The sequence below is a fragment of the Brachionichthys hirsutus genome, chromosome 21 (assembly GCF_040956055.1).
Source record: "Brachionichthys hirsutus isolate HB-005 chromosome 21, CSIRO-AGI_Bhir_v1, whole genome shotgun sequence".
In the NCBI taxonomy this organism is placed as follows: Eukaryota; Metazoa; Chordata; class Actinopteri; order Lophiiformes; family Brachionichthyidae; genus Brachionichthys; species Brachionichthys hirsutus.
In genome coordinates, this window is record NC_090917.1 from 265,317 (window position 1) to 276,801 (window position 11,485).

The 11,485-nt window shown below is 57.7% G+C and overlaps 2 protein-coding genes across 2 annotated transcripts in view; both read right to left on the reverse strand.

The window, feature by feature from the left end:
• Positions 1 to 489: 489 nt before the first annotated feature.
• cpn1 (carboxypeptidase N, polypeptide 1) lies at positions 490 to 4,474 on the reverse strand. Its single transcript, XM_068754404.1, has 9 exons — positions 4,227 to 4,474; positions 3,419 to 3,615; positions 3,174 to 3,329; positions 2,358 to 2,534; positions 2,182 to 2,293; positions 1,775 to 1,914; positions 1,354 to 1,453; positions 847 to 965; positions 490 to 766 (listed from the first exon to the last, which is right to left on the reverse strand). The coding sequence occupies exons 1-9, from the start codon at positions 4,459 to 4,461 to the stop codon at positions 656 to 658; spliced, it is 1,347 nt and encodes a 448-aa protein (XP_068610505.1). The 5' UTR covers positions 4,462 to 4,474; the 3' UTR covers positions 490 to 655.
• Positions 4,475 to 6,787: 2,313 nt separating this feature from the next.
• Positions 6,788 to 11,485, reverse strand: part of LOC137910352 (disintegrin and metalloproteinase domain-containing protein 11-like) — a 7,099-nt gene continuing 2,401 nt past the window's right edge. Inside the window, 15 exon segments of the mRNA XM_068754788.1 lie at positions 6,788 to 6,830; positions 7,821 to 7,911; positions 8,000 to 8,114; positions 8,384 to 8,552; positions 8,637 to 8,756; positions 8,839 to 8,944; positions 9,017 to 9,080; positions 9,146 to 9,196; positions 9,273 to 9,353; positions 9,416 to 9,508; positions 9,583 to 9,645; positions 9,647 to 9,655; positions 10,608 to 10,707; positions 10,801 to 10,852; positions 11,385 to 11,475. Of these exon segments, the coding sequence (XP_068610889.1) occupies positions 6,788 to 6,830; positions 7,821 to 7,911; positions 8,000 to 8,114; positions 8,384 to 8,552; positions 8,637 to 8,756; positions 8,839 to 8,944; positions 9,017 to 9,080; positions 9,146 to 9,196; positions 9,273 to 9,353; positions 9,416 to 9,508; positions 9,583 to 9,645; positions 9,647 to 9,655; positions 10,608 to 10,707; positions 10,801 to 10,852; positions 11,385 to 11,475 (1,248 nt within the window).

Sequence of the window (11,485 nt, forward strand, 5' to 3'; positions counted from 1 at the left end):
ATCCATCCATCATGCATCATCCATCAATCATCCATCAATCATCCATCATCCATCAATCATCCATCCATCATCCATCCATCATCCATCCATCATCCATCAATCATTCATCCATCATCCATCAATCATTCATCAATCATCCATCATCCTTCCATCCATCCATCAATCATCCATCAATAATCCATCCATCCATCATCCATCAATCATCCATCATCCATCAATCATCCATCCATCCATCCATCAATCATCCATCAATAATCCACCCACCCATCATTCATCCATCATCCATCATCCATCCATCATCCATCCACCATCCATCAATCATCCATCATCCTTCCATCCATCCATCTTCTTGTCGTTGCCCTTAATCGTTTCGTCTACAGGTGCTGCTGGAGCCTATCCCAGCTGACTACAGGTGAGAGGCGGGGCACACTCTGGATGAGTCGCCAGCTCATTGCGGGGACAGAGCTTCAGACATTAAGAGATTAAAAATAAACACAGCAAAGACATTCCTTTATTATCACTTTCACATTTCATCAAATGACAGTAACGCCTTCATCAGTAAATACACCAGAGAGTTTATTGATCACCAAACGACCGTATGACTACAATGACTAGGACTACGTCCAGTACATGCGTGTCCACGCTGCCGTCCGTCTCATCTGGGGCCCAGCTTTAGGGGGCTCTTGGGGGACGACAGGTTCTTCCTGCTGTTGTGTGGCTTCACTTTCAGGTTCTGTTTTGGCGCCGTTTTCAAGTAAAAATGAAACTGTGGAGAAAAGACGGCGAGCAAAGATGTCCTCATATGTCTTTATTCTGGACCATGTGAGCCGCCCGACGGAAACACACCTGCATGGCCTCGGCTGGTCCCACCGTCACTGTGCTGGTGGAGGGCAGGTACCCCGGGGCCGACGCCGTCACGGTGTACGTACCTGGCAGCAGCAGTCGGAAGTAGTCCCCGCCCACACCTGGAGGAACCGTGGAAGAGGTGAGACGGCTAATCCTAAACCGGACCCGGTCCTGAGCTCAGCAGCTTCATTGTGAGCCACGAGATCCGGTTTCAGTCCAGGAGTCCGGATACTTTATGCTAATAGGTAAAGGCTAATGCGATAGCATTAGGAAAGAGAAACTCATCCAACTAGCTAATTAATTACATGATGACATCATGAAAACCTCAGAAATATTACAGAGAGTATGTTTTCATTCCGGTTTTAGGGTTTTAAATATTTAATTCAGAACCAAGAGGAAAGAAATAAAAGAAGATGCAGTGTTGTTTCTCTCCGCGGCCACTAGAGGGCGTACTGCAGACGCACTCACGTTCGTCCTGCTAAAGGGTAAACCTAGCACCGCCCTCACCGCTCGTCACGTCGTGGTCGATGCCCGCCACTGAGACCTCGGCGTTGCTGACGGGGTTGTTGTTCTGATCGTACACCATCCCTTTTATCCCATGATGCACCTGGAAAGGGAGACGCACGTGCACGTCGCTTTTCATCTCAACAAATTCTGACTGGAATCGTTTGTCTACAACAAAATACAAGTCAAAACAGGCGAGTCGGGCGTGTCCGTGTGTTTGGCCGCTGTGATCAGTGCAAGTCGGATCAAGTCCTTTCCAAGTCCTTCCTCGTCCCAGTGGGACTGCACACGAATGTGAGGACTGCCCCAGATACCCCGTCACCGGTTCCTCCCCGACGATGTCCCAAAGACAAGGAGTCTGTCCACGCATGAGCTTCGGTCTCTGGCTCCAGGGCATCAGACCGGGCGGTTTCTGTGTTCTTACCTGTTCCAGGTACGAAACCAGTGCCTCCCTGTTGCCCAGCCATTCTCTCGGCAGCGCCGACGCCGGGGGGAACTTATCGCAGCTCAACTCCAAGGTGATCTCAAAGCAGTTGGTGTACAGGTAGTTGAAGTCCTGCATACCTGAGACACAGAAAGAACCCGCTCAGGTTCAGATCAGAGGTCGGGTCACAGGTGAACCGGGACCGTTTCACTTGATCCAGTATTTAGACGTCAGAGGTGAGATTATTGTGTCAGATGAACCGGTCGGAGCTGGACCGGAGCCCCGACCTCCCGGATGGGTGGAGGTCTGGTCGACCCCCTTCCTACCTGCCTCCCGTACGAAAGCGGAGTTATTGCTCGACGGTCTCGGTGAGTCCGGCGCTCCGTGTCTCCGGGGGCGTGGCTCACCTTTGGACAGGGAGTACCAGCTGGCTCCGTTGGTGATGCCCTCGTTGAAGAAGTCGCCACAGTTCCAGCCCTTGTGCATCCAGCCGTGGGCGTAGGAGTACGTCCTCGCCAGCTGCCCAGAGACACACGGTCAGACGTCTGCAGCGTCCAGGAGGACGCCGCCATCCACGGCGTACCTTCCTGAAGATCTTGTCGTCCGAGGTGGCGGCGTAGGTGGTCCTGCCTCGGATGCGAGGGTCTCTGGACCTGTCGAAGGGGTAGTTGGCGACCACCGCCCCCCCGTGGAGGTTGGCCGACAGGACGAAGTTGTAGTTCTGCAGCCATTTTATGACCGCTAACGTCTCCGGTTCAACCTGTGGACGAACGAGACTGTTAGAAACAGGTCCGAACACCTCCAGAACCTCGACAGTCCGAACACCTCCAGAACCTCAACAATCCGAACACCTCCAGAACATCGACAGGTCCAAACACCTCCAGAACCTCGACAGGTCCAAACACCTCCAGAACCTCGACAGTCCGAACACCTCCAGAACCTCGACAGTCCAAACACCTCCAGAACCTCAACAATCCGAACACCTCCAGAACATCGACAGGTCCAAACACCTCCAGAACCTCGACAGTCCAAACACCTCCAGAACCTCGACAGGTCCAAACACCTCCAGAACCTCGACAGTCCGAACACCTCCAGAACCTCGACAGTCCAAACACCTCCAGAACCTCAACAATCCGAACACCTCCAGAACATCGACAGGTCCAAACACCTCCAGAACCTCGACAGTCCGAACACCTCCAGAACCTCGACAGTCCAAACAACTCCAGAACCTCGACAGTCCGAACACCTCCAGAACCTCGACAGTCCAAGCACCTCCAGAACCTCGACAGTCCGAACACCTCCAGAACATCTACAGGTCCAAACACCTCCAGAACCTCGACAGGTCCAAACACCTCCAGAACATCGCGCTGAGGACAGGAAGCAGATGGCGCCGTCTCACCTGCTGCTGCCAGTTGTCCGGCAGGGGAAGGTGGTGGTTCTGTCCTTTGGTCTTCTCGTAGTAGTACATGAGGGCGTTCAGGTCCGGAAAGTTCCGGTTCAGGTCGATCTCTCTGGAGTTCCCTCGACCCACCAGGTAGCCGTTGAACTCTGGACCCTGTGAGCCGCAGACAGAACCGTTTCACTCTGGAGCACGACTCGGAACTGATCCTTCACGACCACCGGGTAGGACCTGGAACCGGTTACCTGTCGGGCCGCCACCTCGTAGCCGTCGGGGTTCATGGAGGGCAGGATGTGGATCCGGGTGTCGTGGATCAGGGTCCTGATCCGATGGCTTCCAGCCCGGTACTCCTCACAAAGGAACTGGGAGAACTTGATGAGGAGCTCCCGGCCCAGGACCTCGTTACCGTGCATGTTGCCCACGTACTTGACCTCTGGTTCCACTGGCGGAGGGAGGAAGAAGAGGAGGAGGAAGAGGAGGAGGAGGAGGAAGAGGAAGAAGAGGAGGCGGAGCTATTTCAATCACTTTCTATAATCAGCACAAAAACTGAGTCTGTTCTGCTGAAGGAAGGGTCAACGTGAGCAGAGGTCGCCTCAGAGCGACGACAAGGTCACGACCTTCAGACGTTTATCAAACCCCTGAAAACCTGAAATCTGAGACGGATCTCCTGAAACGGGGGTTCAGGTTAACGACAGCCGTACTCTCAACGTGTAAGTGTGGTATCATCAGCAAACACTAGTACTCAAAGTAAAGTACCTGTAGCGTACGCTAATGCTAATGCTAATGGGACTGAAGTAAACAAACGGCAACGCGTCCCGAGCATCTCGATGCTGATTGGCTGACGGGAGTCTGTGGCGTGGCCGGCGTGGCTTCCTGTTAGCCGTGCTGCTTTCTGCTCAGCGCGGTCGCCGCTGCAGCGCCGACTCTAGCGCCACTTAGAGGTGACAGGAAATGGCCGCGGTCCTTGAGGCCGCTGCCGCTCTCCTATTTCAGGCTGCTGGGAGTTAGAGTGTTCTCTGTCTGGTTCTGGTTACGGTTCTGGAGGAGACTCACGCGCTTCGTGGACGCCGGGGACGTCGCTGAACTCCAGGACGTAGAGGTGGCGCCCCTCCACGCTGCGCCCGATGCTGTACATGCGTGTGACGTAGGGGCATTCGCTCTGCACCGCAAACAGGGCGCGCACCATGTCCTCGTAGCCGTGATGCTGCAGGTCGGACCCCCCCACCAGGAGGCCCGTCAGGCCCAGCAGGAGCGCCGCGACCCGGCGGAGAGTCCAGCCCCGCTGCATGGTGGACGAGAAAACCTGCAACTTCCAGAGGAGTCTCCTCACAAACATTTACTGCCCCCTCCCACACGGAGGCCGGCCCCCTGCTCCTGCTTTGTCTCCCCAGCTGCCCCCCCCCCCCCCCCCCCCCCCCCGACATGCTAGCTGCTTTACTGGCATGTGGGACACGTCCTGCTTCAAGGAGCGGCTCTGCACACGGCTTCAGACGCTCCCGGCTTCCTCGTCTTTGTCTCCAACTCTCGTTCTCGACTCCCTTCCTGGGAAAGCGGGACCCCCCCCCCCCAACCCCTGCAGCCCCCAACCCTCCATTCATTAACCCTTAAGTCAACACACAGCCCTCTGGGGGACGAATCGCGGCTCCACAACCTTTGGACTGCTTTTTGTTGCTGCTTTCCCAAATGCTGAAATGAAGCTGCAATGCCTAGACCCCCCCCCCCCCCCCCCCTTACACGCGCACGCACACACACACACACGCTGCAGAATGTGCAACGGGTGCTGTCAGTCAAGCACGCTGCAGAGATGTTGTGCAACAGCTTGTGGACTTTGGAAAGAGAGACGGAAAGTCAAGGATGGAAAATTGAGCAGCAAGAATGAGAAAGAGAAACGCTGCGAGGGAGGAGCCATCCGGGGGGGGGGCGTGTTTCCATCCCGGGGGAACTTTCAAACGTTGAAACTTCCCCCGATGAGACGCTGTCAGTAACGTGATGAAACCAGCGATCAGACTAAAGTCCATCGTGTCCTCGATAACAGGCCAGACTCCCACAGACAGAACGGGGCGTGGCCTTCACCCTGGATCCACCTGGAGGCGGGGTCAGGCTTATCCTGGAGGAGGTCCAACAGTGGACGGAAACACGCAGCATCACCTTCAGGCTCCGGAGGCCGTCTATTGGACGACAGCGACACCTGGTGGACATCAGGTGATCCCTGCTGAGACCAGTTCAGAGACGCACGTCAGGAGCTTTAAAATGACGTCACTCCTGAATGAGACGCGTCACGTGGTCATTGGAGCTTCCGTCCACTAGAGGGCAGTGTAAGATAATGCAATGGCCTCATTAGGAGACTTTTGGTTTTCATACCGTTAAAATGTTGGAGTTCAAGATTTTTAAAAACTTTATAGACACAAGCTGTTTTATTTTATTTAGTTAAGTAAGACAAGGACTAAAACTAACTTAAACTAGTTAATCTAGACAAGGACTAAACCTCACCCACTGATATTAAAATATAAAATCACTGCTCTCTCTCTGACTTTTATTTTGACAGTACCGTCATCGTCTCATCTCTCACCAGGAGACCCGCCTCCGGGTCCAGAGCAACATCCGGAACCACGGTCCAAAAATAAATTACTGAATCCACCCCGGACCCGGACCCAGAGGGACTGTGGTGTTCTAGTAATGGAGTCCCAGGACAGGTTCTTAAAGTCGGTACAGAAACCCGTCAGGACCAGAAACCCGTCTGGACCAGAAACCCGTCAGGACCAGAAACCCGTCAGGACCAGAAACCCGTCAGGACCAGAAACCCGTCTGGACCAGAAACCCGTCAGGACCAGAAACCCGTCAGGACCAGAAACCCGTCTGGACCAGAAACCGTTGATGGATGTTTTATTTCCTTACACAGCAGCAATTTACATAGAACCCTAATATGGTCACCTTCCTGCAGGACTTCCTGATTCTGCATCGCTGTGGAACCGGGGTTCTACTGACACCAGAACAAACCCACGTGGAACACGGGTCGGTCTGTCGGTGAAAGACGTAGCAGTGAATCTCGTAAAAACCCGGTCCATCGCTTAAAGCATAGTAACAGTCGCTAAGGCCGCTGGAGGAGGAGGAGGAGGAGGAGTCCATCCAGAAAACAGGAAGCAGAAAACGGGCCGAGGAAGACGTCTTCGTTTCGTTTCTTCAGACAGACTGTACGAGTCAAACGCCAGAAGACCTGGGGGACGAAGAAGAAAGAAGATGAGGAGGGGAAGATGAGGAATGGAGAGAGGGAGGGAGGGAGGGAGAGAGAGAGAGAGAGAGAGATCGGGAAGCTACTGAATGATTTCAAGCGGTTCGATCGACGTCCAGGTTTAAAACTAGTCTCTTCTTCTTCAGGTCTTTTAAACTAGTCTCTTCTTCTTCAGGTCTTTTAAACTAGTCTCTTCTTCTCCAGGTGTTTTAAACTAGTCTCTTCTTCTCCAGGTGTTTTGTAAGATAACAGAATCCTCACATTGACGAGTTAACTGGTGAGTTAATCAGGTAATAACTAGACGCGGTGTCGTGTTTTATTCCGGGTCGTTTTGGACTGAACTGGGAAAGGACCGGAACCGAGTCTGGACTCTGGTGATCAGGGATCAGGACTCGTAGGCGGGGTCATACCTTCCCCTCCGGATGTTTCTGGATCCGCGGTGAAGCAGGAAGACAAAGACAGAGGACAGGTGAGACGATCAGGTGAGACGATCAGCTGCTGCTCCCGGGCGGGACAGATCAAAGCGGAGCGAGGCGCCGATAAATCGGTGACGCGTTCGCACCAAACGTGAGACGCCAGCGGGACCGGCCACGCCGGAGACACGGCGTCACGGAGGACAGTCGCCATGGAGATCCAGCAGGGTGCCGATGCAGAAACGAGACTGGCCAATGAGAGCCGGTCCAGCGCTAACCGGTCCAACGCTAACCGGTCCAGCGCTAACCGGTCCAGCGCTAACCGGTCCAACGCTAACTGGTCCAACGCTAACCGGTCCAGCGCTAACCGGTCCAGCGCTAACCGGTCCAACGCTAACCCGGTCCAACGCTAACCGGTCCAGCGCTAACCGGTCCAACGCTAACCGGTCCAGCGCTAACCGGTCCAACGCTAACCGGTCCAACGCTAACCGGTCCAGCGCTAACCGGTCCAACGCTAACCGGTCCAGCGCTAACCGGTCCAACGCTAACCGGTCCAGCGCTAACCGGTCCAACGCTAACCGGTCCAGCGCTAACCGGTCCAACGCTAACCGGTCCAACGCTAACCGGTACAACGCTAACCGGTCCAGCGCTAACCGGTCCAGCGCTAACCGGTCCAACGCTAACCGGTCCAACGCTAACTGGTACAACGCTAACCGGTCCAGCGCTAACCGGTCCAGCGCTAACCGGTCCAGCGCTAACCGGTCCAGCGCTAACCGGTCCAACGCTAACCGGTCCAGCGCTAACCGGTCCAACGCTAACCGGTCCAACGCTAACCGGTACAACGCTAACCGGTCCAGCGCTAACCGGTCCAGCGCTAACCGGTCCAACGCTAACCGGTCCAGCGCTAACCGGTCCCGCTTCACGTGTGATGTGAACGTGCTACAACAGACCCAGACGGGCCTCAGGTGAGCCTCAGGTGAGGGAGCTTAGCAGACGGGGGCTTACTTAAACCCCCAGCCGGTGCCCCCCAGGACTATCGCCGCCACCAGGACCGCCCCGGCGACTGATCCGATGATGATGTTGGTTCCGGTGGGACCTGTGGGATGAAGGCAGGAGGAGAACATAACGGACCGGCCCCCCCTCTACTGGAGCACTGGGGGGGGGCTCTTCTAACAGGAACTCACCTTTGTGCTTCTCCGGCCCCCCCGGCGCCGTCGGGACGGGGACGGGGTCGAAGACGCTGCAGTCCGTCCCCGTGTGGTCCGGATCACAGATGCACTTCACCTCGTTGCTGCAGGTCTGCCGGGGACACGGGGGGGCAGGGGTTCAGAGCGGCCCCCCCGAGGGTGGGCGGGGACACGGGGGGGCAGGGGTTCAGAGCGGCCCCCCCGAGGGTGGGTGGGGACACGGGAGGACAGGGGTTCAGAGCGCCCCCCCGAGGGTGGGCGGGGCCACATACACACAAGGGAGGACGGGTTCAGAGCGCCCCCCCGAGGGTGGGCGGGAACACGGGAGGACGGGTTCAGAGCGGCCCCCCCGGGGGCGGGCGGGGCCGCGGCGACACTCACCCCGTGGTGGGAGCAGACCCCCGAGGACGAGGAGCCCGGGCAGCTGCTGAGGTTAAAGGGGGGGACGGCGAGGCAGCGCCGCTCCAGACACATCATGTTGGGCCCGCAGGGGGCGCCGTCCTCCACGTAGCCCAGGTCCAGTCCGTCGTCCAGCACCGCGTGGCCCCCCCTGAGCGTCACACGGCGTACACTGTTACACGCCGCCTGTCCCCTCCTGATGCTGCGTTCTCACCGTGGGGGGGGGGGACCCGACCTGCAGTCCATGAAGCGGTTCTGGTGGTGGACGGTCCGACCCGTGAGCGCCCCCTGCAGCTCCCCGAAGCTCGGCCCGGCGCTCAGGTTGGTGCACAGCAGCAGCCCACACAGGACGTCCCTGATGGACAGGAGGACGGCCGGGGGTCAGCGGCGCCGGCCACGCCCCCCGGCCACGCCCCCCCGGTACGCTGCTCACTCACTGCTTGTTGCACCGGAGCCACCCCGGGCCCGACGGGTCCGGACCACAGTTCCCGTCCGCCGTGCCCTCGGAGTTCAGCTTCTCGTAGCAGAACCGCTCGGCCGCGTCTGAGAGGACAGGAAGTCTTCATCACGACCGGAACCAGAACCCGCCGATGAAGACGCTCCGCGGGAACCTACTGTAGCCCCACAGCGTCCGGCACTGGGCGTCTCTGGTCCGACAGCGGGCGCCATAGCAACGGCCCTGAGGACGAAGAGGATTAGCGAGAGGACAGGAGCTCGTCCTGCAGCGTCTGCTCCGCGGTTTACCTGTCCAGCGTCACAGGTGTAGCCGTCCAGTTTGTGGACATTGTGAGGACACTGTGAGGGAGAGAGAGAGAGAGAGAGAGGACGTCATCGTCCCCGTCCCAGGACCCTGGGACCAGGTGTCCCTCACCTGGCCGGAGTCTCCCGTGCAGGTCTCTGGGATGTCACAGTCGTTGACGGCATCGCGGCAGGTCACTCCTCTCAGCTCGTACTACAGAAGAAGAGCAGACAGGTAAACGAGAAGAGACCGCCACCTAGAGGGGAGGAGCTCACCTTGCAGCCCCTGCAGCAGAGCCCGCTGCCGCACATTGCATTGTGGGTAAGGGTGCACTTCTTGCAGCAGGCGGCGCCGCTCCGGGAACAGTCCTACAGGTGAGGGGGGGGGGTTTAGTCTGGGTGTCCTCCACGCCCCCTGCTGGCCAAACACTGAATAAACTCACTACGATGGAGCCGCAGTCACACTCCTCCCCCGGCTCCACAAACCCGTTCCCACAGTCGGGGGGGGTCCAACAGCTGCGGGACGGAAAGCAAAAGACACTCAGCAGGAAGTCAAACATAAAAAAAATAAAAAATATTGTTCAGAAGTTAAAGGAAAAGTTGTGAGACTTTTTATTTCAGAGAAAAAGGAAGCGTTTCATCCAAGGAGGAAGCGTTTCCACTGAGGAGGAAGCGTTTCCACTGAGGAGGAAGCGTTTCCATGAGGAGGAAGCGTTTCCACTCTGGAGGAAGCGTTTCCACTGATGAGGAAGTGTTTCCACTCCGAAGGAAGCGTTTCCATGAGGAGGAAGCATCTCCACTCTGGAGGAAGCGTTTCCACTGAGGAGGAAGCGTTTCCACTCTGGAGGAAGCGTCTCCACTCTGGAGGAAGCGTTTCCACTGAGGAGGAAGCGTTTCCACTCTGGAGGAAGCGTCTCCACTCTGGAGGAAGCGTTTCCACTGAGGAGGAAGCGTTTCCACTCTGGAGGAAGCGTCTCCACTCTGGAGGAAGCGTTTCCACTGATGAGGAAGTGTTTCCACTCTGGAGGAAGCGTTTCCATGAGGAGGAAGCGTCTCCACTCTGGAGGAAGCGTTTCTATGAGGAGGAAGCGTCTCCACTCTGGAGGAAGCGTTTCCACTCTGGAGGAAGCGTTTCCATGAGGAGGAAGCGTCTCCACTCTGGAGGAAGCGTCTCCACTCTGGAGGAAGCGTTTCCACTCTGGAGGAAGCGTTTCCACTCTGGAGGAAGCGTTTCCACTCTGGAGGAAGCGTTTCCACTGATGAGGAAGTGTTTCCACTCTGGAGGAAGCGTTTCCCATGAGGAGGAAGCGTCTCCACTCTGGAGGAAGCGTCTCCACTCTGGAGGAAGCGTTTCCACTCTGGAGGAAGCGTTTCCACTCTGGAGGAAGCGTTTCCACTCTGGAGGAAGCGTCTCCACTCTGGAGGAAGCGTTTCCACTCTGTCCGTGGGACCTGCCGACTGGCCGCACCTTACTGGGCTTGTTGAAGAGGCAGCTGCCCCCCCCCAGCTGGAGGAACCGTAGGTACTGGTCCACGCTGCAGCGGGAGAACTTCCTGGACAGGTAGTAACTGATGGAGACACAGACAGCGACGGGTCCAACCCGGGCCAGACTACGTTCTGGTCCGGGTCTCATGCTGGACAGGTTTAGTGCTGAAGCTCACCCGGTGTCCTCCATGATGCAGCCCAGCCAGGGGTCGGGACACCTGCAGGCTGCTGGACACACAGGGGGGGGGGGTCACTGATGGGCCTGTGTGTGTGTGAGGGGTCTGATGTTCCCCCCGGGTTCTCCCCGTTCCCCCCGTGTCTCCCCGGGTCTACCTGTTCCCCCCGTGTCTCCCCGGGTTCTCCCCGTTCCCCCCGTGTCTCCCCGGGTCTACCTGTTCCCCCCGTGTCTCCCCGGGTTCTCCCCGTTCCCCCCGTGTCTCCCCGGGTCTACCTGTTCCCCCCGTGTCTCCCCGGGTTCTCCCCGTTCCCCCCGTGTCTCCCCGGGTCTACCTGTTCCCCCCGTGTCTCCCCGGGTTCTCCCCGTTCCCCCCGTGTCTCCCCAGGTCTACCTGTTCCCCCCGTGTCTCCCCGGGTTCTCCCCGTTCCCCCCGTGTCTCCCCGGGTCTACCTGTTCCCCCCGTGTCTCCCCGGGTCTACCTGTTCCCCCCGTGTCTCCCCCGGGTTCTCCCCGTTCCCCCCGTTCCCCCGGGTTCTCCCCGTTCCCCCGGGTTCCCCCCCCCCCCCCGTCCGTCCGTCTCACCAGCAGCCAGATGCTCCTTGCTCCTCAGCATGCCGAGGTTCTGGCCCAGACTCTGACTCAACGTGATCGCCATCGGACCGACGCTCCCAAACTGGACACAC

Coding starts and splice junctions, on each gene's coding strand:
- cpn1 (XM_068754404.1), bottom strand. CDS start 4,461: ATGCAGCGGGGCTGGACTCTCCGCCGGGTCGCGGCGCTCCTGCTGGGC. Junction 2,535..3,173: donor CGGACAACTGGCAGCAGCAG/GTGAGACGGCGC, acceptor GTTCGTCCACAG/GTTGAACCGGAGACGTTAGC. Junction 1,915..2,181: donor CTGGTACTCCCTGTCCAAAG/GTGAGCCACGCC, acceptor TCTGTGTCTCAG/GTATGCAGGACTTCAACTAC.